The sequence below is a fragment of the Camelus ferus genome, chromosome 1 (genome assembly GCF_009834535.1).
Source record: "Camelus ferus isolate YT-003-E chromosome 1, BCGSAC_Cfer_1.0, whole genome shotgun sequence".
NCBI lineage: Eukaryota > Metazoa > Chordata > Mammalia > Artiodactyla > Camelidae > Camelus > Camelus ferus.
In genome coordinates this window covers 2,716,123-2,742,513 of record NC_045696.1, presented here as the reverse complement: position 1 = coordinate 2,742,513, position 26,391 = coordinate 2,716,123, and the positions used below count along the sequence as shown (strand labels likewise).

Below are 26,391 nucleotides of genomic sequence, written 5' to 3'. Positions count from 1 at the left end.
CAAAAGGTCACAGATTGTACGATTCCTTTTATATGAACTATCCAAGGCAGGTAAGCCCGTGGGGACAGACAGGGGCAGACGAGCGGTGGCCGGGGGCGAGGAGGGGAGGGGAGTGACTGCTTACTGCGGGGGATGTTTTGGAACCCGACAGAGCTGTGCAATACTGGGAGTGTCATAAATGCTACCAAAGTATACATTTTAAATTGATTATTTTAGGTTATGTGAATGTCATCTCAATTTAAAAACCTCCAAACACTCAAGCCACTCCACCCGACCCAGCCCCGAGGGGACAGCGCTGAGAAGGGCCGCTGAGCCGACCCAGCCTTCCTCAGCCCCTTTCTGCGGCTCCCGTCCTGGGCTCCTGGAAAAGGCTCTTTCCTCTGCCTTTCCTCCCCCGCCCTGGTCCTGCTGTGGGTCCACCGCCCACCTGCCCGGCTGAGCTCTCTTTGAATAGACTTGCTTGTGGGAACATTTTTAGGAGAAAGTTAAAGAAAAACACATCTGATGGAAAAAACCATAAATAGATTCTTTCAGGCAGCCAGGCGTTGGCAGGGGAAGCCTAACCTTTCTGCCGGCCCCGGGCTCCGCGCTAAGCGTCCTACACCTGCTTTCTGCTACCGGTCGCGACAGAGCCGTGCCCGGCGGCAGGCGGTTAGCAGTCACGGGGCGGGCTGGGCCCCGGCCCCCATGCCTCTGGGCTCTGAGGTGCTTCCTAGCTTTGTCTTCTGGTTCCGCTCGCGGGTGGCCACGAAGTTCAGCAGGTCAATGGCGCTGACAACCCCGAACACTGTCTGCCTCTTACTGGCCTCCCGGTGGCTGTGGTCTGAGGAGGGACAAGGCCGCAGGTTTAGGGGGGCCTCCGCCCGGGCAGGTCTGAGGCAGCCGCGCCCACCCCCAGGCGCCGTCGGGGACCAACCCCGCCTGCTGCCCTGAGCCCAGGTGTCCCAGGGCGGCACCCAAGGCAGCCCAGTGACAAGGACCGTCTCCCCCGACACCAGCCAAGTGGGCTGAGCCGCAGAGAGCAGAGTGCTGACTCCTCTGAGCTGTGCCCCCTGGGGCTGCCTGAGCGGTGCGTGGTCTCCCTCGGTGCCCCAGGCTCGAGTCCCAGCACTGCTCACCCCCACCACCAGCAGCTGGCGTCTCTGCCCACAGTTCCGTCTGCAAACCCACGCCTTTCCCTCAGACTTAGAATGAATGCCCCTGGTCTCCCCCCGCCAGCCTCCAAGAGCAGAGAGGGTGGTTGAGATGGTTAATTTTCCACTTCAACTTGACTGGACCCCGAGTGCCCTGAGAGCGGTCAGACACCATCCTGGGTGTCTCCAGATGGTGTCAGTGCCTGGTTGGAGGGACCTAGTAACACAGATGCCCTCCTCAGTGCAGGGGGCGGGGGGCCGTCCAATCCGTCGAAGGCCGGAATAGAACAAAAAGGCAGAGCCTCCAAGAGTAAGAGGGGACCAGTCCTGCCTTCGGGCTCGGGAGGGAACGCTGACTCCTGCCTGGGCTCGAGCCCGCCCAGTCATGTACAGATCTTGGGACTTCCCAGCCTATCAGCCAGTTAAGCAAATCTCTCTCCACACATCCTGTTGGTTCTGTTTCCCGGGGGAACCTGGACTGAGACAGTGTCATGGAGCACAAAGAGGGCCGGCAGAGCTGAGCACGGGTGGGAGACACCCAGGTCTCATCCCATTCACCAGCCCCACATCCCTGTCTGTCCCCCATGCCTTCGGGGCAAAGGTCGCACAGGGTGGGGGTGGGGGAGGCACAGAGGGGCCTGGCATCCCACTGGCCTGCTTGGAGCACCTCAGGAACTTTTGGGCAAAGGGGAACTTTGGAGAAGCTGTGCGCCCCCCAGGAGGGGGCGATCTGAGGGGCCTCCAGGCCCCCCAGGGGACACCATCCAGAGCAGGGTTGGCAAACTTTCTGTAAAGGGCTGTGTGCTCTGTAATGACCACTCAGCTCTGCCCACACAGCACAGAAGCAGCCGTGGACCTGTTTTCAGGCATGGCTGTGTCCAAGGAAACCTCACTTACAGACCTGACTCTGGAACCCAGGTCGGGGTGTGTGGATGTTGAGACATGAGTTGACGTGACATTAAGGGGAGGGAGCTCCCAGCCCGGCTCGGGACCTGGGGCCTGGACGCCCTCCTTTGCGGTCAGGGGCTGCGATGCTGAGCACAGCCGAGCGGGGGTACGTACCTGCTGGCCCCCCCACCACTCCTGACAAGGCCAGGTCCCGTGCTGTGGAGCCAAGGACGGGAGAGGGGTTAGATGGGGCACCTGGGCCCCAGGACCAGCCTTGGCAGCAGAGTGGTCAGGCCCCAAGGCCCTCCCGATTCTTGTGATTTCTACAGCCCTTGTCCTCGCCCAGAACCAGGACACCCCCGGTCTCTGGAGACACAGTGAGGAGGCCCGGGAAGGGCCCTGGGAGCAGGTTATCAGCCCCACGAGCTTGTTGGGGGCGGGCACCCATGTGGACCCTTCTGGGATCTGCACCCAAGGCTGGGGGTGGCTGACGGTCAGCACCTCAGACTCCCCAGGCTCCCTGTGAGCTCATGGCAGGAACGTGCACACGGAAGCTGGGCGCTCAGTGGCCGGCACTCCGGCTCCCAGCACCCCGGCCCCCAGAGAGCCCCACTTACACTGGATCTGCTCGTGGACCACCAGGACGAAGTGGTCAGTCTCCAGGATGTGTGAGAGCTTGCCCAGCGGGTCCGTCAGGAAGATCTGGAAGAGAAGCCACGGTCAGCACTCACCAGCCAGCCCAGCCCGGCCCAGCCCAGCCAGAGCCTGAGGCCTGCTGTCCCTGCGGTCCCCGTCTGCCAGGCCCTCCGAGGAACGGAGCACCAAGCAACAGGAGAGGCTGCCTCCCTCCAGAAGGTTCTCTTGGACCTCTTGTTGATTTAGACACTGAAGGAGATGTGACGTGTGTAAAAGGACACTTGGATGAGCTGGAAGGCTCCGTGCATACTGCTAATCACAAGAGCCAACTGGGGCAGCTCCCCACGTGTGACCCCACCCGTGACATTCTGGAAAAGGCAAAACTCCTAAGATCGGTGGTTGCAGTGGGTCAAGGACGGAGGGAGAAACAGGAGGGAGCCAGGATGTGGGGCCACACGGTGCGATGCTCTGACAAGACACGTCACCGCATGCGTGTCACGGCCCACACAGCTGCAGAACCCGAAGACTGAGCCCTTGTGTCAGCTGGGGACGTCAGTCACTAACGACGTGATATCCATCACCGTCGTAACAAATTCTGGATCGGTGCAAGAGGCGACGGCACAGGGCTGTGAGGGCGGGAGCGTGGGGGCTCCCTCCGCACCATCTGCTCAGCAGACAGAGTGAGAACTGGCAAGGGTTTTAAAAAGGACATCGAAGGTCCATCTTTCGAAAGAAAATAGAACTGGACTCACCCGGCATTCACGGGAAGCGAGTTCCCAAGATGGGAGAGGGGCTTTGGGGGGCACAAGACAGAGCAAGTCTGGGGAGGGAAGGTCAGGGGGTGGGGTCGGAGAGACCAGCCACTGCGCAGGAGGGGCGAGGCTGACCCCCACCTCCAGACCCACCACCCCACTCGGTCCACAGGTGTATGTGGGTCCACGTGGAGCCACCCCCTTCCTCCCCACACACCGCCAGCGCCTGGCCCAGCTCACGCCCCAGACCCCGGAAATGCAGGGTGGGGGCAACCCCAGGGTCCCTGTCTCAGCCCAGCTGCCTTGGAACCCGGAAGTCGCAGCAGCCAGATGCCCGGGAGGAAGATGTTTGCTCTGGGCAAGAGGCTTAAATGGCCCTGATCTTGGTCTCTGCAATCACTTCTGAGGACGCTCTTCATCAGTTTAGCCCCCTGGCCGGGGGGAGCTGGTTACGCCCTTTCCTGACCTTCCACGTGTGAGAGGACCGGGCGCCTGGTGGTCCCCAGGGAGTCAGGCCTGGGGCGATGGAAGGTGACCTCCCTGCACTTGGAACTCACTTGAGGCCACAGTTCCTTTTACCAAGATCTTTGTGGCTTTAAACAACCCCCAGGGAAGGGGGCGAGCAGGAAGGTGGGGGTAAGTGAACTTGACAGCTTGCCACTCAGCTTTTTCAAAGCGATGGAAACTGGAAAGGCTCAGGCAGCCTGGGACTCCACCGCAGGGCTCCTCCCGACCCGGTCAGGGTGCCGGGCTCCTGCAAGGGGACTTCCAGGAGGAGTCCTGTATCCCACATGCCTGGAGTTACACCCCAGCCCCAGGTGTCCCTTAGTGTCACCATGGCACCAGGTCCTCTGTTGATGGTCCCTGGACCTAGACAGTCCTTTATGGATCCAGAGGGTCCTCACCCCCACAACCCTCACTACCATGGGTTTCCTGGGAGGGGCCGCAGGGGCTGGATGAGCAGGTGACACTGGGCACCGTGCTTCCCACTCAGTGACCACTGGGGCCAGGACAGCTTCTTGGAGCTTACACTGTGGGGGGAGGGCAATGAATGCTCCGAGAAACACTCCCAACGTGCTAGGTGCTGGGCCCTGGGGTCAGGGAGGCCAAGAGGAGGGGGGCTTTGAGCTGAGACCTACAGCTGGGGTGTGGTGGGGGGTGCCAGGTGGAGACAACTGGGGTAAAGGCGGCAGGACAGAACTGCCCCTTTGAGAACCGGGACAGGTGGACTGGAGGAGGGGAGAGAGCTGGGGGTCGCAGCATCAGGACACTCTCCAGGGGGGCTGGGGTTGACAGGGACGGACAGGACCCCACCTATGCCTCCTGCAGTCTCTCCAGCTGCGGGGAGTGAGAGCCCGGATGAGGGACCTGCAGGGACCACCCTAGAGGTGGTGGCAGTGGGGTGGAAATGGCGAGAAATACCAGATCCTGGCAGCATCTCAGCTCCGTGTATGGTGGGGAAGAAGGAAACCCAATCCATTCCGAGACCTGGGCTCAACCCCCTTGCCCTTCGAGTGTAAAACAGCCACCAGCTCTCCACCCCCTTCACTTGGGGGTCAGTCGAGGAAGGCACTGCCAAGTGTCAGGTGTCGGGGGCCACGAGGCTGGGGACTGGGGCTGCCCCGACTCCACCTGCCCTCAGGGACACAGGCCCACCACAGGGTGGCCACCACCTCAGGAGGACCACAGGGTCCGAGTGGCCCCGCACAGCAGGGCCTCCCAGCTCTTGTGGAATCATCGGGTGTGCCCAGTACTCTTAAATGGAAGCGTGCGCAGGACAGGATCAGGGCGTGGCGCCAGGGAGCAGGGTCAGGCCAGCAGACACCTGGCTCGGCTGGACTGAGGGTCTCTGGGCTTGCGAGTGACCCTGGCATTGCCCGGGTATGGACTTGGCGAGCCCTCACCCACGTGGGCCCCTCCCCAACCTGGGCCTCTCGGTTTGCAAAGCTGGGGCAAATTCTCAGATATATGGGTCTGATGGGGTCCAGCCAGCACTGGCCCAACAGATGCCAGGGAAGAGCTGAGGGCCAAGCCCTGCCTTCCAGGACGGAGCTGGTCTCAGCGCCAGCTGCCCGGGCGAGTGGGGCTCGCACCTGCTTGAACTGCCTGGAGACGACTTTGCGAACTTGGTCCGACGGCCGCACCTTCCCCGCGAGCAGGGACGACAGCATGTTCCCCAGAGTCACCATCCCCAGGACAGGCCCTGGGGAAGAGGGGACGGGGCAGGGGTCAGCACGGGTGCCCCTCCGCCTGTGAGACAGCAGAATTCAGCACAGCCGCCCTCGGGGTCGAGCGTGGAACTCTTCTTAGAATTCAACCACCGCCCGCCCAGGGTCTCCGTGTGGCAGGAGCACAGCAGCGACCAGGTGCCCTGCCTTGACACCGACTGTCCAGTGCAGGGAGACAGGAACCCACGCCCTTTGGGTGTCTCCATTCTGACTGGTGTCAAAGGTGAACAACTGGCCAGTGTCCCAGGACACAGGACTTTCAGGGCTGGAACTGGACAGTTCTGGGAGAAACTGGATGGTTGGTCACTGTCACCAGGGCATGTCTGCCATGGCCTTCCACTGTTAGGCACGTCCTCAGAGCAAGGCCAGGTTGCTATACCCGGCTCCTGTGCACACACTGGGTGCAGTGGGGTGGGACCAAGGCGTTAAGGCCCAGAGGATTAACATGAGCAGCCCCCACCCTGGCCAGTCCTCAGGGACCAGCGGTCCAATGCTCTGAGCATCTGTATATACAGTGGCCAAGGTCAGCCAGCCAGCTTTGGGTGCACCAGGCTGCCCGGCCCGCGCTGCAGACACAGGAGGGAGGGGCACAGGCCGCAGGCTCCCGGCAGAGCCCAGAGGGCCGAGCTCTGGGTGGCGGCGGAGACTGACCCCGATTCGTCCACCACGGGCGCCTGGTCGAAGCCCTTCTCCCGGAGGATCTCGATGGTGTGCTCACAGGTGACCGTGGGCAGCACTGTCAGCGGAGCCGACAGGCTCAGCTCCTGAACTCTGAGGTGCCACCACCTGAGGGGAGAGGGCACGGTGGGGGCTGTGAGCCGGGTCCCGGGAACTCAAGCCCCAACCACGTGGGTGGCTGCCAGGAGTGGTCTCTGCAAAGAGGCGCCCTCACCATGGCTTCTTCACCGTAAGGTCCTCCTCCTTCATGAAGCCCTTCTGCAACATCCACTTGTCACTCAGGAACTTGGACCTGCAGCCGCAGAAGACACCAGGCCTGGCACAGGGTCTCACCACTGCCTCTGCCCACACCGAGGGGACACGGTTCTCAGAGAGAGAAAGTGCAGCATTTCTGCCCAGACCCCAAGGGTCCAGCAGAGACTCCACGGGGCTGGCTGGAAGCTCCACCAAGCGGCCTGAGAGCTGGACTCCAGAGAGAGCCCCTAGGGAGCTGTGGCCGACGGGGGCGCCTGGCCCACCAGGGCCGCACGAGCTCAGAGAACGGGAAGAGGTTCTGTCCCGGGTACTGTGACATCCCGTACCCCTGCTCAGGGCTCCCCGGGCGGCCACTTCCCTGGCCATCCTCACGTCTGCTCTAGCTGAGTCCCACCTGGGGTCAGAGGGCGCCAGACCATGCCTTGGGGGCTGCCAGGGACCTGCCCTAAAAAGACAGGCGAGGGCCAACCAAGTGTGGGTCAGAGATGACCCACAGACCCCAGGACCAGACGCAGGTGCAGAAGACACGTGTGCGCACACATTCATTCACCCACACTCCCATCACACACACGTGTGTGTACACAGCAGGCCAGCCAGGCACATGGAGAGATGACCGTCTGTTTTCATGCACCGAGTCAGGGAGGCAGGCGGTGCAGCTCAGGGCAGCTCAGCAGGGGACCCTGAGGTGACTCGCCCCCAACTGGAGACCCAGCCTGGGACATCTGAGCTCACCCAAGGTGTATAAGCTGCCGCTCCCGAGCCAGGGAGGAAGCTGGAGGATCCAAGGGTCTGTGAGGGCGGTCTTTAGGCCCCTGCCCCCTCCCTCCCTCCCTCCCTCCCTCCCTCCCACACAACACCCTTGGCACTTTCAGGCTGGTGACCTCCGGCAGGCCGTCAGCCCAGAGGACGGGAATTCAAAGCGGAGGCTGTGAGCTGCCACGTGGGGAGAGGGCTTGTGCGGGTGTGCAGAAGCAGCACCATCAGATCGAAGGAGCCTCGGGGGCCGTGGCTCAGACATTGCACAGCATGTCCCCAGGCTGCTGACCCCAGCCAGGGTCTCCTCGGTCAAGGCCAGAGGGTGGGTGAGCCAGTGGGTGGTGGGCAAGGGGCGGGGACCTGTTCTGAGGGCGGCCCGTCTTCCTCCCCCTCCTCCTCCCTTGGCTGGAGGTTAGGCCCAGAGAGCTCAGAGAAGCAAGGGGGCCAGAGGGGTGGCCCCTTGGGGAGGTCTGTCCGGCCTGTCGGTGCGGGCACTGACTTCAGAGGCATCTGGGAGCCCCGAGCCGGGGACGAACAGGCTGAGAAAACGTGAACTCCCGGGACCCCCAGCCTGCCTCCTTCCTGCCGTCAGCTGTCAGCGCAGACCCCCGGGGGCAGTGACAGTGACAGCTTAAGTGCTGGAGGAAGCGGAGGGGGAGGGGCAACAGAGGGGGAGCGCGCCTCACATGTAGTTCCGCACGGAGTCGGGCAGGATCACCACGCAGCGCTGGCCCTCCTGCAGCTCCCGGGCGGCCTTCACGGCCACGGACATGGCACTGCCGGCACTGCCACCTGCCGAGAGGGCCCGGGGGTCAGACCTGCCGGGGCGCAGTGTGCAGCTATGTGTGCAAGGGGAGGAGCTAGGAGAACGTGTACGTTCTCCTCGATACCACGGAGCCTCACGCCTGCTCAGGGTTTCAGAACCAAACCCTCACCCGGAACCCCAAAGGCTTGGAGCAGATGGGGGGCAGGCGGGTGGGGCAGCCTCAGAAGTAGGGAGGGCATCCTCACACGCTGGCCTGGAGGCTGGCGGAGGGCAAGCAGCCAGCCGCCCGCAGCCCGGCGCCCCGCTCACCGCACAGCAGCCCCTCCTGCGCAATCAGCATGCGGGCGAAGGCGAAGGCGTCCTGGTCGTTGCTCTTGAACCACTTGTCCACCACCTGCGGGCGGCCGAGGGCAGGCGGTCAGCCAGGCGGCGCCGGGAGCTTGGCACTTGGGTGGTTCTGGGTAGGGCGGGCAGGGAGCCCACCATCTGGTCTGCACCCTCCCTGCCGGCCTCAGCCCAAGTGGCCGCGACCCTCCAGGGGTGTGGCCTGGCCCCTCGTCTGGGATCTGGGACTCGCTCTGCAGACCCAAGGCTTCCCCCGCCTCCGTCGAGCACATTGTGCGCCTGGGGTACTAAAACTGCGTGCCAGCCCTGTTGCATGGCCACGCTCCTGGTCTCTCGGGCCAAGCGTCCTCTAGCATCCTCACAGAGAGCCTTTCCTGCGGTCCCACCGCCCACGTTGGCCTGCTTGCCTGCCTCAGCTGCCTGCTCCCTCCCTCTGCAGGGTCCTGATCTGTGTGCAGGCTGGACGTGCCACCCCTCCCCCCCCCACAGCGGCCTCCGTATCTGCTCCGTGGGGCCACTGCACGCGCTCATCATGGCCACAGGACTGCGTGTACCAAGTCTTGGCCCCCGGGACTGTGCACCAGGGCTCGCTTCTCTGCTCGTGGTCAGCGGGTGCAAGGGTGCGACCTCAGGCTGGGCCTGTCATTGCCCCCGCCTACCGTCCGGTCCAGCACTGTGGGGACAAAGTCATAGCCGATCCCCTCCACCTCGTAGACCGTCTGCTCCGTCCGGTTCAGCTCCTCGGGCTCTGCAAGGATGGAGCCTTCGGGGTCCACCCCAATGATCTGAAGAGCGGGTGGCGTCAGGGCTCACATCTGGGAAAGTCTCACCTGGCCGCGTGCGGCTATGCTTGGGGTGAGGGCCCCCTGCTGTTCCCAGGTCTCAGGGGCAAGACTGGAAGCCCAGAAACCCAGGCCTGGCACTGGGAGGTGATGAGGCAAACCCCAGCTCCGGGCACTCGGGGTGGGTGGCTCGAGGCTGGGGAGGTGGCCTCCTGGGAATGCCCCCCACGTGCAGGGTGCCCCAGGACAGCCTCGAGAGATGACCCCTGGGACAGCAGTCTGGGGGCAAGGGGCGGTGCTGGGACTGCCCTTCCCAGACGGCACAGAGACCGGCTGCAGGGAAGAGCCACCAGTGGGGCGTCTCCCTGAGCCCCTCCCCAGGCCCACTCAATTCCAAATCCAGGTACCCGTCCCTGGCTCTCAGAGCCCCTGGCAGGGCAGCCGCAGGACATGGACCTGAGTGCTTATGGCTTCTGGAATGATCCTTCGAGGCCACCCAAATTGACTCCCCCCCAACCCTGGCTCATCTGGGGGCCCGTCGTGGGCTGCTGGGCCATTTATCTCCAGGCAGGTGCAGGCGCGCCCACCGTGTGAGACACAAGGCTGTCTACACAGAAATGGCAGGGACGAGAACCTTCCACTCTACCCAACGCCAGAGAGCTTAACGATGAAGCCTCCAACGGCAGCGCAGGCCTCGGGTGGGAAACGCGCTCACGTCCAGGCCCACCTCTCCCGGACAGGGCGGCACCCTCGCAGCCCCGGGCCGCTCACCTGGCACCCCGGGCACTTCTCCTTCAGCTTCCTGGCGATGCCCGTGATGGTGCCGCCCGTGCCCGCGGAAGCCACCAGCATGTCCAGCTTCCCTGAGGGGGAGATGCTGCGTCAGGGAGAACGTTCTCGGCCGGCCGTAACGGCCAGCCCACCACTCTCAATAATGTGCAAAAACATACTCAAGCACACGGAAGACGGGTTGTCAAAAAGCTCTAAAGAAACTGTTCTCAAATTTAAAACCTCTGATCACAGTCCTTTATCTTTAAGAGGCGTTGACAGTGACAGGGACCCGGAGTCCTCACTGAAGTCTTTGCTAAAGGACAGACGCCACTGAAATCCCTGTCTGTCCTGAATCTGTGAGTCGTAGGTAAGGTGGCGTCCTGTGGGGGGCAGGGCACGGGGCTGAGGGCTGAGCCCGGGAGCGGCCCCTCACACTTTCCTGAGCTCTCTGGTTTTGTTCGACGTGAGTAAGTGGGCTGAATTATGAAATGAACTGGCATAAATCACTCAGCTCGGCTCAGACATCGTCTGGGCTCTCAGGGGGCCCAGGGGCCAGCTCGGGCACCTGCAGACAAGTCAGCACGGGCCCCTGTGATGAGGCAGAAAGGCTGGTTTTGCCAAATGAGAAGATTCTCACACATAAAACCTGGGTGAGCAAATACCCGGACTCTGCTGCCTGGCTCCCGGGCACGGAACGAGGTGCATTTAAGCCAACATCAGGCTCCAACAGGAAGCCAAGGCGGGTGCCAACCCCCTGGAACTCGTCCTGAAAATCTCTTAGGGAGATGGCCCATCAGGAAACATCACAACCCCAACCGGCCTTGGCACCAAATGTGTGGAGAGGTTCCAAGATGCCTCCTGTCCATACAGAGTAGGACGTCACCACCCCAGACCTGGAGATGAGAAAACCTGAATGTTGAATTCAGTGCCAAGTTGGGGCTTGATGCCAAGTGCCAATCAGCAATGTGACACCCCTGCTGTGAGCCCCATACCAGCCTGGGACACACTTGTTCCCTGTGCTCAGGAGCTCCTATAGGTTTGGAGGAAAGATGGCTAGGTAAACAAAGACGGTATGTTTGATATTATAGGAGAGGCAAGGGCAAAGTCCAAGAGAACACCATAGAGGCCGGAAACTGCTCTAGGGAAATGCTCTAGAAAACATTTTATAGAGAGGGGACATTTGAGCTGGGTTTTGAAGGATGAGTAGGAGTTTACCAAGGAGAGGGTAAGTAACTTCTACACTCCCAGTCAAGATGGACAGCAGGGTTAGGCTAGAAGTACACACCGTCACACTGCTGCAGGATCTCCTCGGCCGTGATGTCATAGTGGGCAAGGGGGTTGCTGGCGTTGCGGTACTGTGAGAAAAGACAGCAGAGGAGCCATGTTCAGGTCGATGCACAGAACTGGCAGCAGCCACAGGGCGCCAGGCAAACAGCTCAGCGCAAGCCGGAGAGGATCCCAGCAGCTCAGAGAAGGACACAGGCACCTCAACAGATGCCAAGCACTAAGACCAACTCTCCAGAAGACGCGATTTCTGAATTAACCCAGAAGTGGAACAAGTGGCAGAGAGCTTCCAGCAAGAAGCTTTTCATGTCTGATGCCTGTAGAGAGCGTCCCAGGCCCTCTGCAAAGGGCCTTCCAGCCCAGTGTGCGGAGCGGACAGCAGAGGCAACAGCCTGGCCGACCCCGCTGGCTGGGGGACCTGAACGGGCCGGGAGCAGCCAGCGACCCCGTGCCAGCACCTCAGTCACCTCTGCAGCACGCGTGCAACACCACCCCCAAGCCCCCACAGAGCCCCCCCGGGAGGGCCCCACTGAGGTCCCAACCGCTGGGCACCTACTCGCCCCCGGGCCCTGGCGCCTCACCTGGTCCAGGATGTGGGAATTGGGGATCTCATTCTTCAGCCTCCAGGCAACCCCTACATGTGACTCGGGGGAGTCGAATCTGGCTTGGGTGGGAGTTCTCACGATCTCAGCCCCCAGGGCGCGCAGGACATCCACCTGCAGAGGCACGCTGCAGCCTTCATTGCACTGCCAGGCCTGCAGCGCGGGGACGGGGGCCCGGGAGACGCCCTGCCCCACACCTCCCCAGCTCTCCGCCCCCAGCACCCCAGGCCCCACCTTCTCCGTGCTCATCTTCTCTGGCATCACGATGATGCAGCGGTAGCCCTTCACAGCGGCAGCCAGAGCCAGCCCGATCCCTGGGGGCAGCACATGGGGTGAGGGGGGCCCACAGCACCCCCCCAGACCCGGCCACCCCCGGGAATGCCCAGGGGAGTGGGTGCTGCAGGATTCCCAGTGCCCAGCATCACCCCCTTCCGCCCTCACATGAGGGAGAAGGGCATGTGGGGGCAGAGACAGAAAAGCGAGTGTGCCCAGAGAAAAGCGGGGTGCAGCACTGAACCCCGATTCCTCAGCTCTCACTGGGTGCCTGGGAGGGAACAGGGGCAATGGCAGCAAATGCGTGGAGCTCGCTGTGACACGGGGCTCGTCCAAGGAAGGGGACCCCGAAGATGGTTAGAGGTTGGTGCTGCCACTCCCATCGCGGGCCCAGAGCACAGGCCAGGGCTGGACTCCTCCTCCTCTGTTCCAAACGGGTCAAGGCCACTGTCCAGGGCTGAGGGGGCACGGCCACCCCCGTGGGTCTGAAGACAGAGCACTGAGCCAAAGAGGAAGATTCTGGAGCCTCCAGATATCCCAGAGTTTGCCCTGCTCGGCTTCAAACTTGCTTGGGACCCATGACCCCTCTCCAGGTTTGGATGAGGGATGTCTGTCCTGTGCCTGGCCCTCTGCTGTGCTCTGGAAACACATAACTGGTCTGGTTTCAAGGTTCACAGCTGAGAGGAATTTGCTTCAGGAGGAATCGTGCCTTGGGTCTTGTCCACATCTGATTTAGGTGATATTTAGATGATACTTAAATGAGACTTGGGACTTAGCGTAGATACTGGAATGGCTGAAGACCCCGGGAGGCTGTACAGATGGGGTGAATGTATTCTGCATTCAAGAAGGACATGAATTCTGGAGGCCAGAAGGTGGAGTGTTATGGGCTGAATTGTCCCTCCAAAATTCATGTGTTGAAGCCCCACCCTGCAGCACCTCAGAATGTGACTGTAATTAGAGATGGGTCTTTGAAAAGGTGATGAAGGTTAAGCGGGGTCATATGGGTGGGCCTTGATCCCATGTCTGGTGTCCTCATAAGAAGAGATCAGGACCCAGACGCACACAGAGGGGTGCATGTGAGGACACAGGAGGAGATGGCCATCTGCACACCCGGGAGGGAGGCCCCAGGAGGAACCAACCCTGCCAACGCCGTGATCTTGGACGTCCAGCCTCTAGACTGTGAGACAATAAATGCCTGTTGATTAAGCTGCCCAGGCTGTGAGACTTATGACCACAGCCACAGGAAACTAAGACAGATTTTTACTCCCAGGGGTAGTTGCTCCTGTAACAGACTCCGACGTCACAACGCAGCCCGGACAGCAAGACGTCGGAGACAGCTGGGCGGGGACGCCCACCTGCACATGGGCATCAGGTGCTGAGCAAAGCGTGCAGGGGAGGGCGGGGCCGGACACGGCAGCGCAGCGGCCGTGGGGCCCCTGGGCCGGGGGCTCTGGCCTGCTGCAGCACCCACCTGTGTTCCCCGAGGTCGGCTCGATGATCGTGTCCCCGGGCTTCAGCGTCCCCTCGCGCTCGGCGTCTTCGATCATCCGCAGGCTGATGCGGTCCTTCACACTCCCGCCCGCGTTGAAGAACTCACACTTGGCCACTGGGAGCCAGAGACCCATCATGAGAGAGGAAGAGACCCCGCCCTGTCACCTGACATGCCCCAGGATGGAGGGACAGGTTTGGTCCTTGCTGGTCCTAAAAATCATCACGTCCCCATCACCACCTCCCACACCTGCACCGGATGAGGGTGCTCAACCATGGGAGCATCTCCCACCTGCCCATCCCACCTGCCGGGGACCACGTGGCAACTCCAAGTGAACGAGACAGAGGCACCCCAAGGACTCTCTAAAGGGGTGGCTGGAGCAGAGCCACACCCCTGGGGGGCAGCAGTCTCAAAATGGTTTGCTGGACAAGCAGGGGGCGGCAGACAGCCCGGCCAGACGACCTGATGACCTGAAGCCACGGCTCCCACCCCCTCACACAGGCCAGGATCCCGCAAATCCTCCACACCTGCCTCTCACTGTCCTGCCCAGGAGGAGCCCCTCGCCAGAGATGTGGGGATCCCCGCTATCTCCCCACCCAGCAGATTCCATGTCCTTTCCTGTGCCTAAGCCTTCGCTCTGGCCTTCTTTCCTTCCTTCCTCCCTCTCATCTCTTACAGATACGCAGAGTTTGTAAAAGGGGGAGATACTGCACCAAACGTGACTGGAAGGATGCAGGCCGGCCTACAACACCTACAAAACAAGCTCCCTCCTGGTCTGTCCTGGTTTCTGAAATCCCTCAACTGCAGACAGACTTTATCCTCCTGCCGGGACAGTCTGTGTGTGTGTGTGTGGCGGGGGGGCTCTCGAATGTCTGACCGCTAAGGAGGCCTGCGCCCCAGGACTCCTGCAGGTCACACAGCACTTGAGTTAGAAAATTCCGTGGCGGCGAGTACAGCTCAGCGGCAGAGCGCGTGCTTAGCATGCATGAGGTCCTGCGTCCAATCCCCAGCACCTCCGTTTTATAAAATTAATGAATTTAATTAAATAAGCAATTTAGAAAATGAATATATGTGTATGACTGGGACATGATGCTGTACACCAGAAATGGACAAATTGTAACCGACTATACTTCAATTAAAAAAAAATTAACCCTCCTCCCCAAATCCTACGGAGGCCACGGGAAGGCCGGCACGGACACAGGGACTCAAGCTGATCAGCCGCGGACGAGCCACGTAACCAAACTGAGCCTTGGTTTTTCCATCTGTAAAGCTGGCGCAGTAAAGCCAACTTCAGGGGCTCCTGCCAAGTTGAGCCACAGCAGGTCCACACCCGCTGGGAGCTCGCTGATGGTCTCTGTCCCCTGACGGAAGAGCACAGAGCCGTCAGCAGCTCTCGCGGGGCCGCGCCCGTGCAGCCTGAGCCCCCCAGAGCAGAGCCGGGGGGTGGGCAGTGCTTGGGGCTGATTAGAGGATCCTCCACCGGGGGTGGGGGAGGCTCCGGCGATGATGCCTCTGGGGTGCATCGGCCACATGGCCTCGGTCCCTCCCCTCGGTGGGGCCGACCCCCTAGGACCCCCGTGCTCTCTCCTCTCCAGCTCTCGGCCCCAGCAGCACCGGGCCTGGTCCCCCTCCAGGGCCTCCACTCCTGCCGCTTCCTCTGGGACAAGGCTGGCGTCTACCTGGGCTACATGCCCTGGAGAACAGTGACTGGGAGGTACACTCCACCCTCCTACGTTCCTGGAAACAGCTTCCTGCACAGAAGCCCCTTCCCCACAGGACTTGGGCAAGACTTGAGGGTGACCCGCTTGTGTGCCCAGTACAGGGCCAGCCCCAGCCTCCAGATTCCCCCTCTTTGTCTGATACACGAGAGATGAACAGTCTGTTGAAGCTGCGAGACAGCCACCTCCTGCCCAGCTGACAGCTGAGATGTCAGCCCACCCACAGCACGTCTCCTCCTCCTCACCAAAGTCCAGGACGCAACGGCCTCACTCTGCTGCGGGGATCCCAGCCTCCTCTCCTGCAGTTTCCAGCTTGGTTCTGCCCTGACACCTGCCCGAGCACGCCCCCCACTCCACGTCCGGGCCTCAGCTCACAGGCCACCTCCTCCCTGACACCAACTCTTGAATGGGCCGGGTCACCCCCTAGCTGACCAGTTGTGTGTGCATCCTGACTCCACCTGAGGTCATCTCGGTCACATTAATGCACAACTGAGGGTCAGAGGGGCCCACAAGCCACGCAGGGCAGGGTACTCACAGAGCTCACACTTCAGGCCAAAGTTCCTCCCAATCTTGTTGATCCTCACCATCGGGGTGTCCCCAATCTTCTTCAGGATATCTGGCAAGATTTGGGGGGATTTTGCCCTAAAATAGAGTAGCCCATGATTACCCAGAAAAATAAACCAAAACGGTACCAGTCTTGGAGTCCAGCATATTCTTTAAAATAAATCAAAAAATAAATCCAAGAACTGGTTTTTACAAGGGATCTGGGTGGTGATTACACACATCTACACTTGGTAAAAGGTCACACGCTCATGCACGGGCAAGCACGCCCAAAACCTGCATAAACGAAGGTACTGAGTTAACAGCTGGACCAATGTTGCTCCCCGGGTCTGAGAACACACCGCGGTGGGCCTCCAGGCTCCGGGATACCCTTTTCATGGGTCACTGTCTCCTTCCACATTCTAGTGACTGGCCTCTCACCAGCAGTCCTTCCAGCTGAGAAGCTGGCGACCGGTGACAGGAGGGTGTGGGACAGCCCAGCTGCTGCTCAGCTGTGAGCAGACTGTTACACCCGCATCCTCTGAGTGGCCCCAGAAGATGTTTCCTCCACCATCACCCTCAGGGACTGACCGATGCAAAACCCACCCTCTGCCCGTCTGTGCCAAGGATGTGCCACCAAAATCACCCCAGAACAAGCCAAGCTGACTTGCACTCCAAGAAATGCAGTGCTTCCTACAGCCTGGATTCCCCATGCGCTGTCCCACGGTTCTCAAACCCGGGTGACCCCGGTCACCCTGCAGGAACCCATCGCCCCCACCTCCCAAGGTACTGACTCAGCTCCCCAGGAATACCACCCTCCACCTCGGGACCCAAACAGGCAGCAACACGGGCCAGTTGGCAAGGAGCTAACATCAGAGTCATGTTGGAGGCAGACTTGGCAAAGGGAGGTGTGGACGTTGGGGTGAGGGGAGAGCCTGGACCAGGGCAAAGGGCTCTGGACCCCGGCCTTGGAGGGAGACCAAGCCCTAGAGGCGACCCTGGGGTTGACTCATTAACTAGTTACAGCCAAGGCAGGAGAGTGCACACCTGGGATGGAGGGAGGCTGAGTCATCCTGCCCCAGCAGGGGCTGTAGGGGCCAGAGGAGGGTGAGGCCGGGCGGGGTGGGGGTGGGGGCGGACGGAGACAGGGTTCCCAACTCAGCACCAGGCCTGGGGGGCCGGGCAGAAAGTCCCCTGAGAAGCTTGCCTGGGGACATCAGGGCAGGCGTCAGGAGAAAGAATTTAACAATTTATCCCAAATGTTTTCACTGTGATGGCCCAAGAGGTTTCTAGGAGGGGAACCCCACAGCGTCTTAGAATCAACCTGAAATCCTTCCCGGGGAGGGGGCCCTGCCTCCCCCTCCCCTGCACGGCCCCTATCCCCACTCTGCTGCTCCCACCTTGTTCCTCTTTCTGAGCCCATCCCACCTTGGGACCATCTGGAGCCCCCTTCCCCAGATATCCACATGGCTGGCACTTTCTGCCTGTCCAGGTACCGGCTCTGAGGCCTCCCCAGGCCGCCAGGCCTCATCCCCACTGTGCTATCTCTGCCAGGACCCCCTAGGCCGTCTCCTCCTGGGATCTGGCCTAGAGTCTTCCTAGCAGGTGAGCCCCAGCGCGTCGGGCCTGAGCCCAGCTACCCATAGCCATGGGCCTGGATGGGGACAAGCAGCTTCAGGGCAGGAGAGCAACCCACCAGGGCATTTTAGGAGGGTCAGGCTTATACGTGAAATGCAGGTGTGACGCTGTGTCACAGCCTAGATAGGAGGGCGTCCTGCCCCCCCAGGCCTGAGCTAGAAGCCCCCCGAACCATTGGGAATCCCTTCCCTGCACACCCTGACCCACAGCAGCCACCCGGGCCTCACCCAGGCCTTTCACCTCCAGCTCTGGTTTGTTTTGGCAGCAAGGGCTCAACCTGTATGGCTGGCGGCCAAGCTGGCCTCCTAAACTCCCAGCATCAAGGTGCATTTAATCTGGGAGCTTCTGGGTTTGTACATTTTATTTCTGTCCATTGGCCCCACGGAGGAGCGCACCCACCTCCCCACGCCCAGTTCTGAATCTAAGTCAATAATCATAAATGTTGATATAGCAGTGCACACAGAACAAGAATCAGACACCTAAAAGGTGTATTCTCTGACTCATTTGCTCTACTCCCAGGAGGTCACACTAAGGAAGCAGAGGTTATCCTGAGATTTAGTAATCTTGACTTGCATTTCATGAAGGGTTAGGGATTTTTGCCTATTTTTTTCTTTCCCACTTGTTAATCTCCTGCACCTGGAAAGGGCCCAAATACAGCAGCTGTTTGTGCACAAGAAAGATGCACAGACTAAGAAAGAGAAAGAAAAAGATCACATGATATCACTCATATGTGGAATCCAAAAAAAAAAAAAAGAAAGAAAAAGGACACTATGAACTCATCTGCAAAACAGAAACAGACTCACAGACATAAGAACCAATCTTATGGCCACCCGGGGAAAGGGGGTGGGAAGGGATACATTTGCGAGTTTGAGATTTGCAAATGTTAGCCATTATATATAAAAATAGATTAAAATAAAACAAGCTTCTGTATAGCACAGGGAACTATATTCAATGTCTTATAACAGCCTCTAATGAAAAAGAATATGAAAACGAACGTATGTATGTGTGTGCATGACTGGGCCACTGTGCCGCACACCAGAGACAGACACACTGTAACTGACTCTACTTCAATTGAAAAAAAAAAAATGCACGGACTAAATGAACTGTGTTCTGCACCGCAGGTATTCACGGCGAGATGGCTGCAGACCCTGAATGCCCAACACAAGGCTTATAAACCGTGGCTTCTTCATCCCACAGTCTCGGTCCAACCACAGAGACCCCACGATGGAAAAATATTTCATGACCAGAAGTTAAGCAGGAAAGGCAGGCACGATCCTAATTACTGAAAAGTAAGCATTCTCACCTCAAACAGGAGCGTGCAGCCAGACGGGTGTGGGTTAGAAGCCTCACCGAAAGCGGTCGCTCTGGGCACGACCCGGGTGCATCCCTTTGTTTACTGAGTGTCTGCTTTTGGGCGCACTGACCTGGGTGCTGGGCTACAACGCAAGCAAGACTTGCCCTCCCTGAGCCTCCCACCCCCACCCACCATCCATCCCAAGTGCCTGCAAAGGCTGGAGAGTGGGGGGGCCCCCCTAGGTCCACAGGGCTATCTGGCTTCCAGGTACCAAACTCTTCCCCCCAAGGGAATGGACAGACCATCTTATGATCATAAATAGGGACTTACAGGGCAGCGTGGTGATGTGGAGAGTCGCTGACAGGCTTGCCCAGCTGCCAGCAGCACCTGCTCGGGGCATCAGGACGGATCCACACGTGCTCTTTGGCTTCCTTGTCCCCCGGAGGCCCCTTTTCAAGGCTCCCTTTCCCCAAGTGTGCCCCTGAGAGGTGGGGGCACCCTGCAGCCCTCTCTTCCGCTTGGGGTGTCTCAGAAGGCATGGTGGGATCTGTCAAAGGTAAGGGGAAGAATGTGGTCCGTTTGGGGTCGTTTCCAAAAACCTGCAGAAGAGCCTGCTTTATGCAGTAGATCCTGGGAGCCCTGCTCACCAGCCTCCCTCCCCAGTGTGAGGCTCTGTTCATTCATGTAGCTCAGCAGGAAAAGGCACCGCACGCAGGCACCGGCTGCTGTGGACCACGGCTCAGGGGTTCTCAAAAGGTTAAACATACAACTACCCTGTGGCCCAGCAATTCCACTCCTAGGCATTTATCCAAAAAAAAAAAAAAAAAAAAGGAAACAGATATCTGCACACCACATTCACAACAGCACTGTTCACGGTAGCCAAAAGGTGGAAACAAACCAGTGTCCATCCACAGATGAATGGATAAACAAAACGTGGTTTAGCTGTACAATGAATAGTATTTGGCCATAAAAAAGGAATAAAGTTTTAAAATCTTCTCAACATGTGAGTGCATGCGCCACCCCCCCACCCAAAAAAAGCAGCTTGATAGCTTGATGGTGGTGTCCTTTCACAACGTGTATGTAAATCAAAACACCAAGTTGTACACCTTAAGTATATATATAATTTTTATATATCAAAGATATCTCAATAGAGTTGTTTTAAAAAGATTACACTTGGTTCATATCTGGGTGTCCCCTCCAAAAAAATAAAAAGACTGCATTTATATGATGGAAATAACAAGAGGAAACTGGATATAATAAATGTATTTTTACCCTGAAAAAAAAAAAAAAGGAATGAAACATTCTTAGTCAAATCAGCCAGACACAGAAGGACAAGGGCTGTAGGACTCCACCCATGCGAGGGACCCAGAACAGGCAAAGCAGAGACACTAAGGGGTTAGGAGGGTCCCAGGTGCGGGGGTGGGGGTGGGGCACTGTTTAATGGGCAGAAAGTTTGTTAGAAATGATGAAAAGTTTTGGGTACAGGTAACGGTGATGGTTGCACAACACTGTGAATGTATATAATGCTACTGAATTGTACACTTACGAATGGTTAAAATAAATAGTATATTCGGTGTATTTTATCAAATTTTCAAAATTTCATGGAACCTTAAAATAGATGACAAAAAAATGGAAAAAAGAAAAAGGAATGGGCGCCCTCAAAGAAGAGGCGGCGGGGCTCCTTCTGGGTGACAAGGTGCTCTCTCATCTTCAGAAGCCCTTTCCTGCCTCCTGTGATTTTCCACACTGAACGGAAGATGAGTCCACAGCTGGGCACAAAGCCATCACTCACCAGGCTGAAGGCTGAAAATTCAGCACAGCACCAGCTCTGCAAGAGGCCGTGAAAGCTAAACGTAACGCGGTCTCCTGGATGGAATCCTGGAACACAAAGGGTATTAGGGGAAATCTGAGTAAGTATGGACACCGTTTAACAATAATGTTCATGAACTGTAACAAAGGCATCACACTAATGCAAGACGTTAGCATTTCCTGGAACTGGGCGAGCGTGGGGGCGGTCTGTGGGAGCCTTGTGCTGTGCGCTCTATTTTTCTGTAAATCTGAAGCTGCCACACCCCTCCCCCAAAGACCCCAGCTGCGCGAGTTTGGAAGTTCCCTGCAAGGAACTCAACGTGGGGGATGTGGCTGGGGCGGGGGGTGGTCTCTGAGTGCAGCCCCCACTGCCCCTCCGGGAAGCTGGAGGGACCCCAGCCTTGCGCGTCTGCCCCTCAAGGTGCTTCAGAAGGCAGTTTTACTGTGAAAAGGTCGGGTGGGCCAGGCGGAGCTGGGCTGAAGGTGCAAAGGGCTCCTTCCTCACTTGGAGGTGAACGCGGAGGTTCTGGGACCCGCCCGCCTTCTCTTCGAGGGCAGGCACCGGCCGGGGCACCGCCGCCCCCAGCAAGGGCAGAGGCAATCCCAGCTGGTTCCGTTTCTCCCAGAGCAGGGCCAGGTGCAGACCAGCGCCAGCAGGTCGCCCTCAAGGAAGGAGGAAACCCCCAAGGCTTGGCAATCACATCCCTTTCAAAGCCACCAGGCCTTGGCTGTGCTCCGCGGTAGCCCGCGGGGAGGTGATTCTTCCTTCTTGTAGAAGCGCCCCGGTCGTAGACCTTTCTCCCCACCAGAGGCCAACAGGCCGGCGGCGCCCTGGCTAGGTGGGTGCCTGCTGGGCCGCAGGACTGGCCCGAATACCACGCAGTCCGGCCCCGCAGACACAGGCAGCCCTTCGTCCCCTATGTGGCGACTTGCCTCGCCTTGCCTGGAGCAACCTCCCGAAAGGTAAGGGGTTGCTGGGAACACTGATGAAACCGTTCGAGTCTCCGTGGGATCCACAGGCACGCGGCGGGATGCTCGCTTGGTGACCCAGGTTCAAACCCGCGGACTGCGTCGCGCCCAGCCCGGCTCATAGCCCCGCGGGCACAGCGCCCGGCGCGCCGACGCACGTACGTCCTGGGGAGGAGGGCTCACCTGGCGCCGCCCTGCTGGCTGCCGCCTTAAAATGCCAAGACCCTCCTAGGGTCACGACACCTAGCACCCCGACCCCGGGCACCCTGCGCGCATGCAGGCTGCCCCAAGGGGGCCAGTTAGGGCCAAGGGTGCGGACGGTAGTAAACTCCTTCAAAGTAAGAGTTTTCAGGTGGGAAATCGAGACTACTGTGGATCTGGAGGCTGCTCGGTAACCCGGCCTTTGGTGGGGTGGGGGTGGCATTTGGGGATACAGTTTGGGAAAAACACCCCCAGGTAATCCTTGGGAGGCTAACTTTTGCACTCCCGCCCCTCCCCCTCCCCCTCCTCCATTCTCCAGCTTAGCCATCCGTCTTGCCTAGGGTTCGAAGTGGCGGTCGCAGGGCACCCTCCCCCACCCCCTTAGTTTGTGCCAGGGGCAGGGCCCCGCGGACCCCGCGCCCCCTACCCCCGAGGGCACCCACCTCCCGTGCCGCCCATGCAACTACGTCAGTATTTTACCCCACCCCCATCCCATACAACTGGCGGAAAAGAGCAATTTGTGAAACAGTCATTTCCCATCCAAAATCGATGATGGCACCATTACACTGTATCTCCCCCAAATTCCTCCCCGAGTCCCAACTCGACGCTCCCGGACTCGCGCCTCCTGCCGTCCCCTCCGCATCTGTGGGAGTTGGAGTGGGGGCCCTGGGACACGTGGGCTAGGAACGCCTGGCTTAAGGACCGTCTGGACTCGCTGTAGGGGTAGGGTCCGGGACGCGGGGCGCGCGGGGCCCGGCCAGCTCTGCGGCGGGCAGGTGCGGATGATGCAACTCCAGCCGAGGGGTGGGGCGGCCGGGACCCCCTGCCTGGACCCCAACCCGATCCTTCCTCCTAGCGGTGGGACGGGTCTCGCCCCGGCAAGTGCTCACCTGGACCGAGACCAGGGAAGAGTGGTGGGCTGGGCGCATCCGGGAGTGGTGAGCGTTGTCCCGGAAAGCTGCGACTCGGAGACGCGACCGGGGGGCTGGCGGGCTCCGCCGGGACCCGGCTGCCGCAGTGGAAGGAAGGCGATTGGCTGAGGGGCGGGGGCGGGAGTCGGCATCCAGCCAATCCCGAGTTGCAAAGCGCAGGGCCGCCGCCTCGCTCGTCCCCGCCCCCGCTCCGCCCCGCCCCTAGCTCCCTGCCCCCATCCCTCCCCAACTGCTGCACCTCGGGTCAGGACCCCAACCCCATCCCCCACTCTCTTTGACGCAACCACCGTCCTGTGGTCCCTGTTCCCTTCTCTCCTCCCGCTCCCGGGACTCCGCCCTCCCTGCATGTCCCCTGCCTCTACCCCCTCCCCCGCCCCAGGACCCTAACCAGAACCGCGCATCCAGGGGCGTGCGAACGCTCTGTACCCATGTCCCGATTCTGTTTTACTTGGATAACCGCTTGCTCTGCGGGAGTGTAGTAGGTATTTACTGATGAGTTAAAAACGAGCGGCCGCAGAGGGAGGGACTTGGAAGTGCCCTGAGGATGAGCCTCAGCAGGGATCCTGCCTGCCAGGTCCCTCACGCCCGCCCTGGTCCCGCGACCACCGGGCACGGTTCTTTCTGCGGCGGGCCCAGCGCTTGCACGGTAGGCGCTGGGCACCTGGGCTTCGGATTCACTGTGGCGGGTTTGTCGTGGTCCAAGGGCCAGACATGCACAGTGCTTCTCCATCCGAGCTCCCCCGTCTGCCGAGCCCGGCCACTGCTCCTACCGGACAGCCAGGGGACCTGAGCGCACTTGGACTTGGCCAGAAGCCACAAAGCCGCTGGGAACCGGGGTGCCAGCAGGCTCTCCCCTGCTACGGGCGCCAGGGACTGACAGCCAGGATTGCCTTGGCCGCTGGGAAGGCCACACTAATAACATTTCAAACTGGGCGCACTTGACTTTTAGAGCTGGCCTGCCTCCTGAGGTTCCAGGGCTGAATGGAGAACCCTGAGGCCTGAGTTTCTCGAGTTTCTCCTGCACACTGCAGTGACTAAGTCAAAGGCGGAGCCTCCAAGCTTGGGCAGAGCCTCCAAGCTTGGGCAGACTTGGATGATGGAGGTACTTGCCAGCACCCAACTATTTAGGGCCCTGGCCACATGCCAGCAGCACCAGCATCATACTGCTCGGGAAACAGAGGAAGCTCAGACAAACAGGGCCCCTGCCCCTGTGAGGTGGCCATTCTAGGGGACGGGGCTCAACAAGATACCATTTTACAAAAAAATTTCCACTGATGAGAACTGATATGAAGGATGATACAGCCAGGAACAGAGAGAGGTGGCAGTGAGAGAGCCCTACATCATGTGGTCAGGGAGCCTCTCTGGACAGGTGACACTTGAGAGCTTAGGAACCACCTGTCCTGGAGAAGGTTGTCCCTGGCTGAAGACAGTGCAAATGCCTGGGGCCTGAAGGAGCACAGAGCACAGGGCATTAGAGGAACCAGGGAGGGTCAGCGTGGCTGGAGCAGGAACAGGAGGGTGGGAGAGGGTGTTGGGTCCTGAGGCCCTGCAGGTCCAGTCCAGGACTCAGACTTTAGCCTCAATGACCTGGGGCCCTTGGAGGGTTTGGGGGGGGGGTGTTGATTATGCCCTGAATTATTTTATCTTGCCGTAATTTCAGACTGCCACGAAAGTATGAGAATTCCCAGACACTCACTGACTCCCTAATGCTAAACTCTCACTGACCCCTGGATCATTTGGAAATAGGGCCTCTGAGTATATAACTGATGTGAGACGGGTCATACTGGGTAAAGAAAGGGCTTCTAAGTCCATTACAACTGCCGCCCTCATAAGCGGGAACTCTGGACACAGACCTGTGGAGAGGACACGCTCGCGTGAAGACAGAGGCTGGAGCCGCACAGTCACAAGACAAGGAGCACTGGCAGCAGCTGGAAAAGGCAGGACGAGCCCCCCCAGGGCCCTCAGAGGGAGCAATCTCTGCCAGCACCTTGATTTCGGACTTCTGGCCTCCAGAACTGTGAGAGACAGTAAATTTGTGTTGTTTTAAAACACCCAAAAAGCTCACCAGTGAAGGCAAAGGTAGGAAACTGCACCACCAAGCCAGCAGGGAGGGTAGAGGAGAAAAGCAGTACCATCGTCTGTACCCACAGAAAGCAGTTACCCGTGGGACGTGGGACCCTGTGCTGCCATGCTGGTGCCTGGACAGACGCCTCCTCCAGCAACGGAGCACAGAGAAACTCTAAGGGACTAAAAATAACTGTGAATATGCGGGTAAATTATGAACAGCAAAGTGCAAAAAGACCCCAAACCCAATTGCCACTTTTGGGGTGTTGGGAGCAAAAGCAGGGTACTGTGCATGATCCCTGCACACAGCGCCACCAAGCGGGTGGGCTGACCACCTAAGCCACCCCTCCAGCCCGAACCCTGGACCCACCCCTACCCTCACCCCATGTAAGGGACCAGCTTGCCCCCAACTCAGGGAGCAAGCAAGGAAAATCGTTACTTGCTTTCGTTCTCTCGTGCTGAGTTCCAACACAGCCTTGCTTGAAGTTCTCTTCTGGTCTCTTACCGATTTCTATTGCTTAGGGAGTCCAAGAACCCTGGCCGGTAACAGATGTAAAAGATGACATCGAAAACAGTCATCCCGAGGGGAGGAGGGTACAAATGCAGGGTATTTAAAATGCATTTGAAATTAAGAGATCAGCAACTTAAAACAATCATGTATATAAAACATCCAATTTGTATGGCAGCCAAGCATTAAAATTTTCTTCTTAATTTTGACATAATTTTAGATGGTCAGGAAAGTGGCACAAAAAGCACAAAGAATTTCCAAAAGCCCTTCATCCACATTTCCCAAATGTTACATTTTTATTACATTTGCTTTATGCTACTCTGTCTCTGTCTCTCTCTCTCTGACTCATACAAATAAAATACCAAGCTAACTATCTGTCATCAATTTATCTATCGTCTATCTGGTTTTTCTGAATGTTTTAGAGTAAGTTGGAGACATGATGTCCCTTTATCCCCAACTTTTTGGGTGTGTATTTCCCAAAACCAAAAAATTGTTCTCTATAACCACAATCCAACTGTCAAAATCAAGAAGTTAAACTAAAACTGCCCTAAAAAAAAAGCTTTAAAAAACAAACCAAAAAAACAAGTAAATGTTGATACAAAACTACAATCTAACCAGCAGACCTCACTCTGTGTTTGCCAACAGTCCCACTCGAGTTTGGCATAGCCAGTCCCTGATCACATGCCACACCCAGTGGCTGTGAGTCTTTAGCCATGCTTTGTATTACAACATTGGCATCTTTGAAGTGTATGGGCCAAGGACTTTGCAGGATGCCCCCTAGCTGGCCTGCCTCCACCCCGGGGACATGCTCTGCACAGAGACCACAGGAGCGGTGCTGAGTCAGTGTCTGTGCCCGTCAGGGCCACCTGCCATCTGTGCGTCCCTCCTCTGGCAAGGGTGGCTTGGCCCACTTGCCTCTCTGCTGTAAAGTTACCATTTTCACTCTTGTAATCAGTAAGCATCTTAAGGGAGATGCTTCGAAATCATGCAAGTATCCTGGCATTTGTTACGTCTTTTTCTCTGCTTGCAGCTTCCATTCATGATTTCTGTCAGTTTCAATTATAATGGTTGCCAAGTGGT

At 58.8% G+C, this 26,391-nt stretch overlaps 1 protein-coding gene across 4 annotated transcripts; it reads right to left on the bottom strand.

Moving 5' to 3' along the window:
• Positions 1-7: 7 nt before the first annotated feature.
• On the bottom strand, positions 8-22,835 carry CBS (cystathionine beta-synthase). Of its 4 annotated transcripts, none has more exons than XM_032456694.1 (18): positions 22,698-22,835; positions 20,621-20,706; positions 19,159-19,375; positions 15,892-15,998; positions 13,621-13,755; positions 12,111-12,190; positions 11,856-11,990; positions 11,276-11,345; positions 9,991-10,082; positions 9,097-9,222; positions 8,402-8,486; positions 8,013-8,118; positions 6,530-6,607; positions 6,293-6,423; positions 5,503-5,615; positions 2,639-2,723; positions 2,196-2,237; positions 8-823 (listed from the first exon to the last, which is right to left on the bottom strand). In XM_032456694.1, the coding sequence occupies exons 3-18, from the start codon at positions 19,365-19,367 to the stop codon at positions 660-662; spliced, it is 1,758 nt and encodes a 585-aa protein (XP_032312585.1). In that variant the 5' UTR covers positions 19,368-19,375; positions 20,621-20,706; positions 22,698-22,835; the 3' UTR covers positions 8-659. The 4 variants fall into 4 exon arrangements, 3 of the variants coding, with proteins under 3 accessions (XP_032312585.1, XP_032312385.1, XP_032312462.1); XR_004311596.1 differs by having other exon boundaries at positions 724-823; positions 5,503-5,612; positions 6,289-6,423; positions 22,698-22,834; XM_032456494.1 differs by lacking the exon at positions 2,196-2,237 and having other exon boundaries at positions 669-823; positions 5,503-5,612; positions 6,289-6,423; positions 22,698-22,834.
• Positions 22,836-26,391: the final 3,556 nt, after the last annotated feature.

Coding starts and splice junctions, on each gene's coding strand:
- CBS (XM_032456694.1), bottom strand. CDS start 19,367: ATGCCTTCTGAGACACCCCAAGCGGAAGAGAGGGCTGCAGGGTGCCCC. Junction 9,223..9,990: donor AGAAGTGCCCGGGGTGCCAG/GTGAGCGGCCCG, acceptor CCCGCTCTTCAG/ATCATTGGGGTGGACCCCGA. Junction 824..2,195: donor AGTGGTGGGGGGGCCAGCAG/GTACGTACCCCC, acceptor GTCCCTCCTCAG/ACCACAGCCACCGGGAGGCC.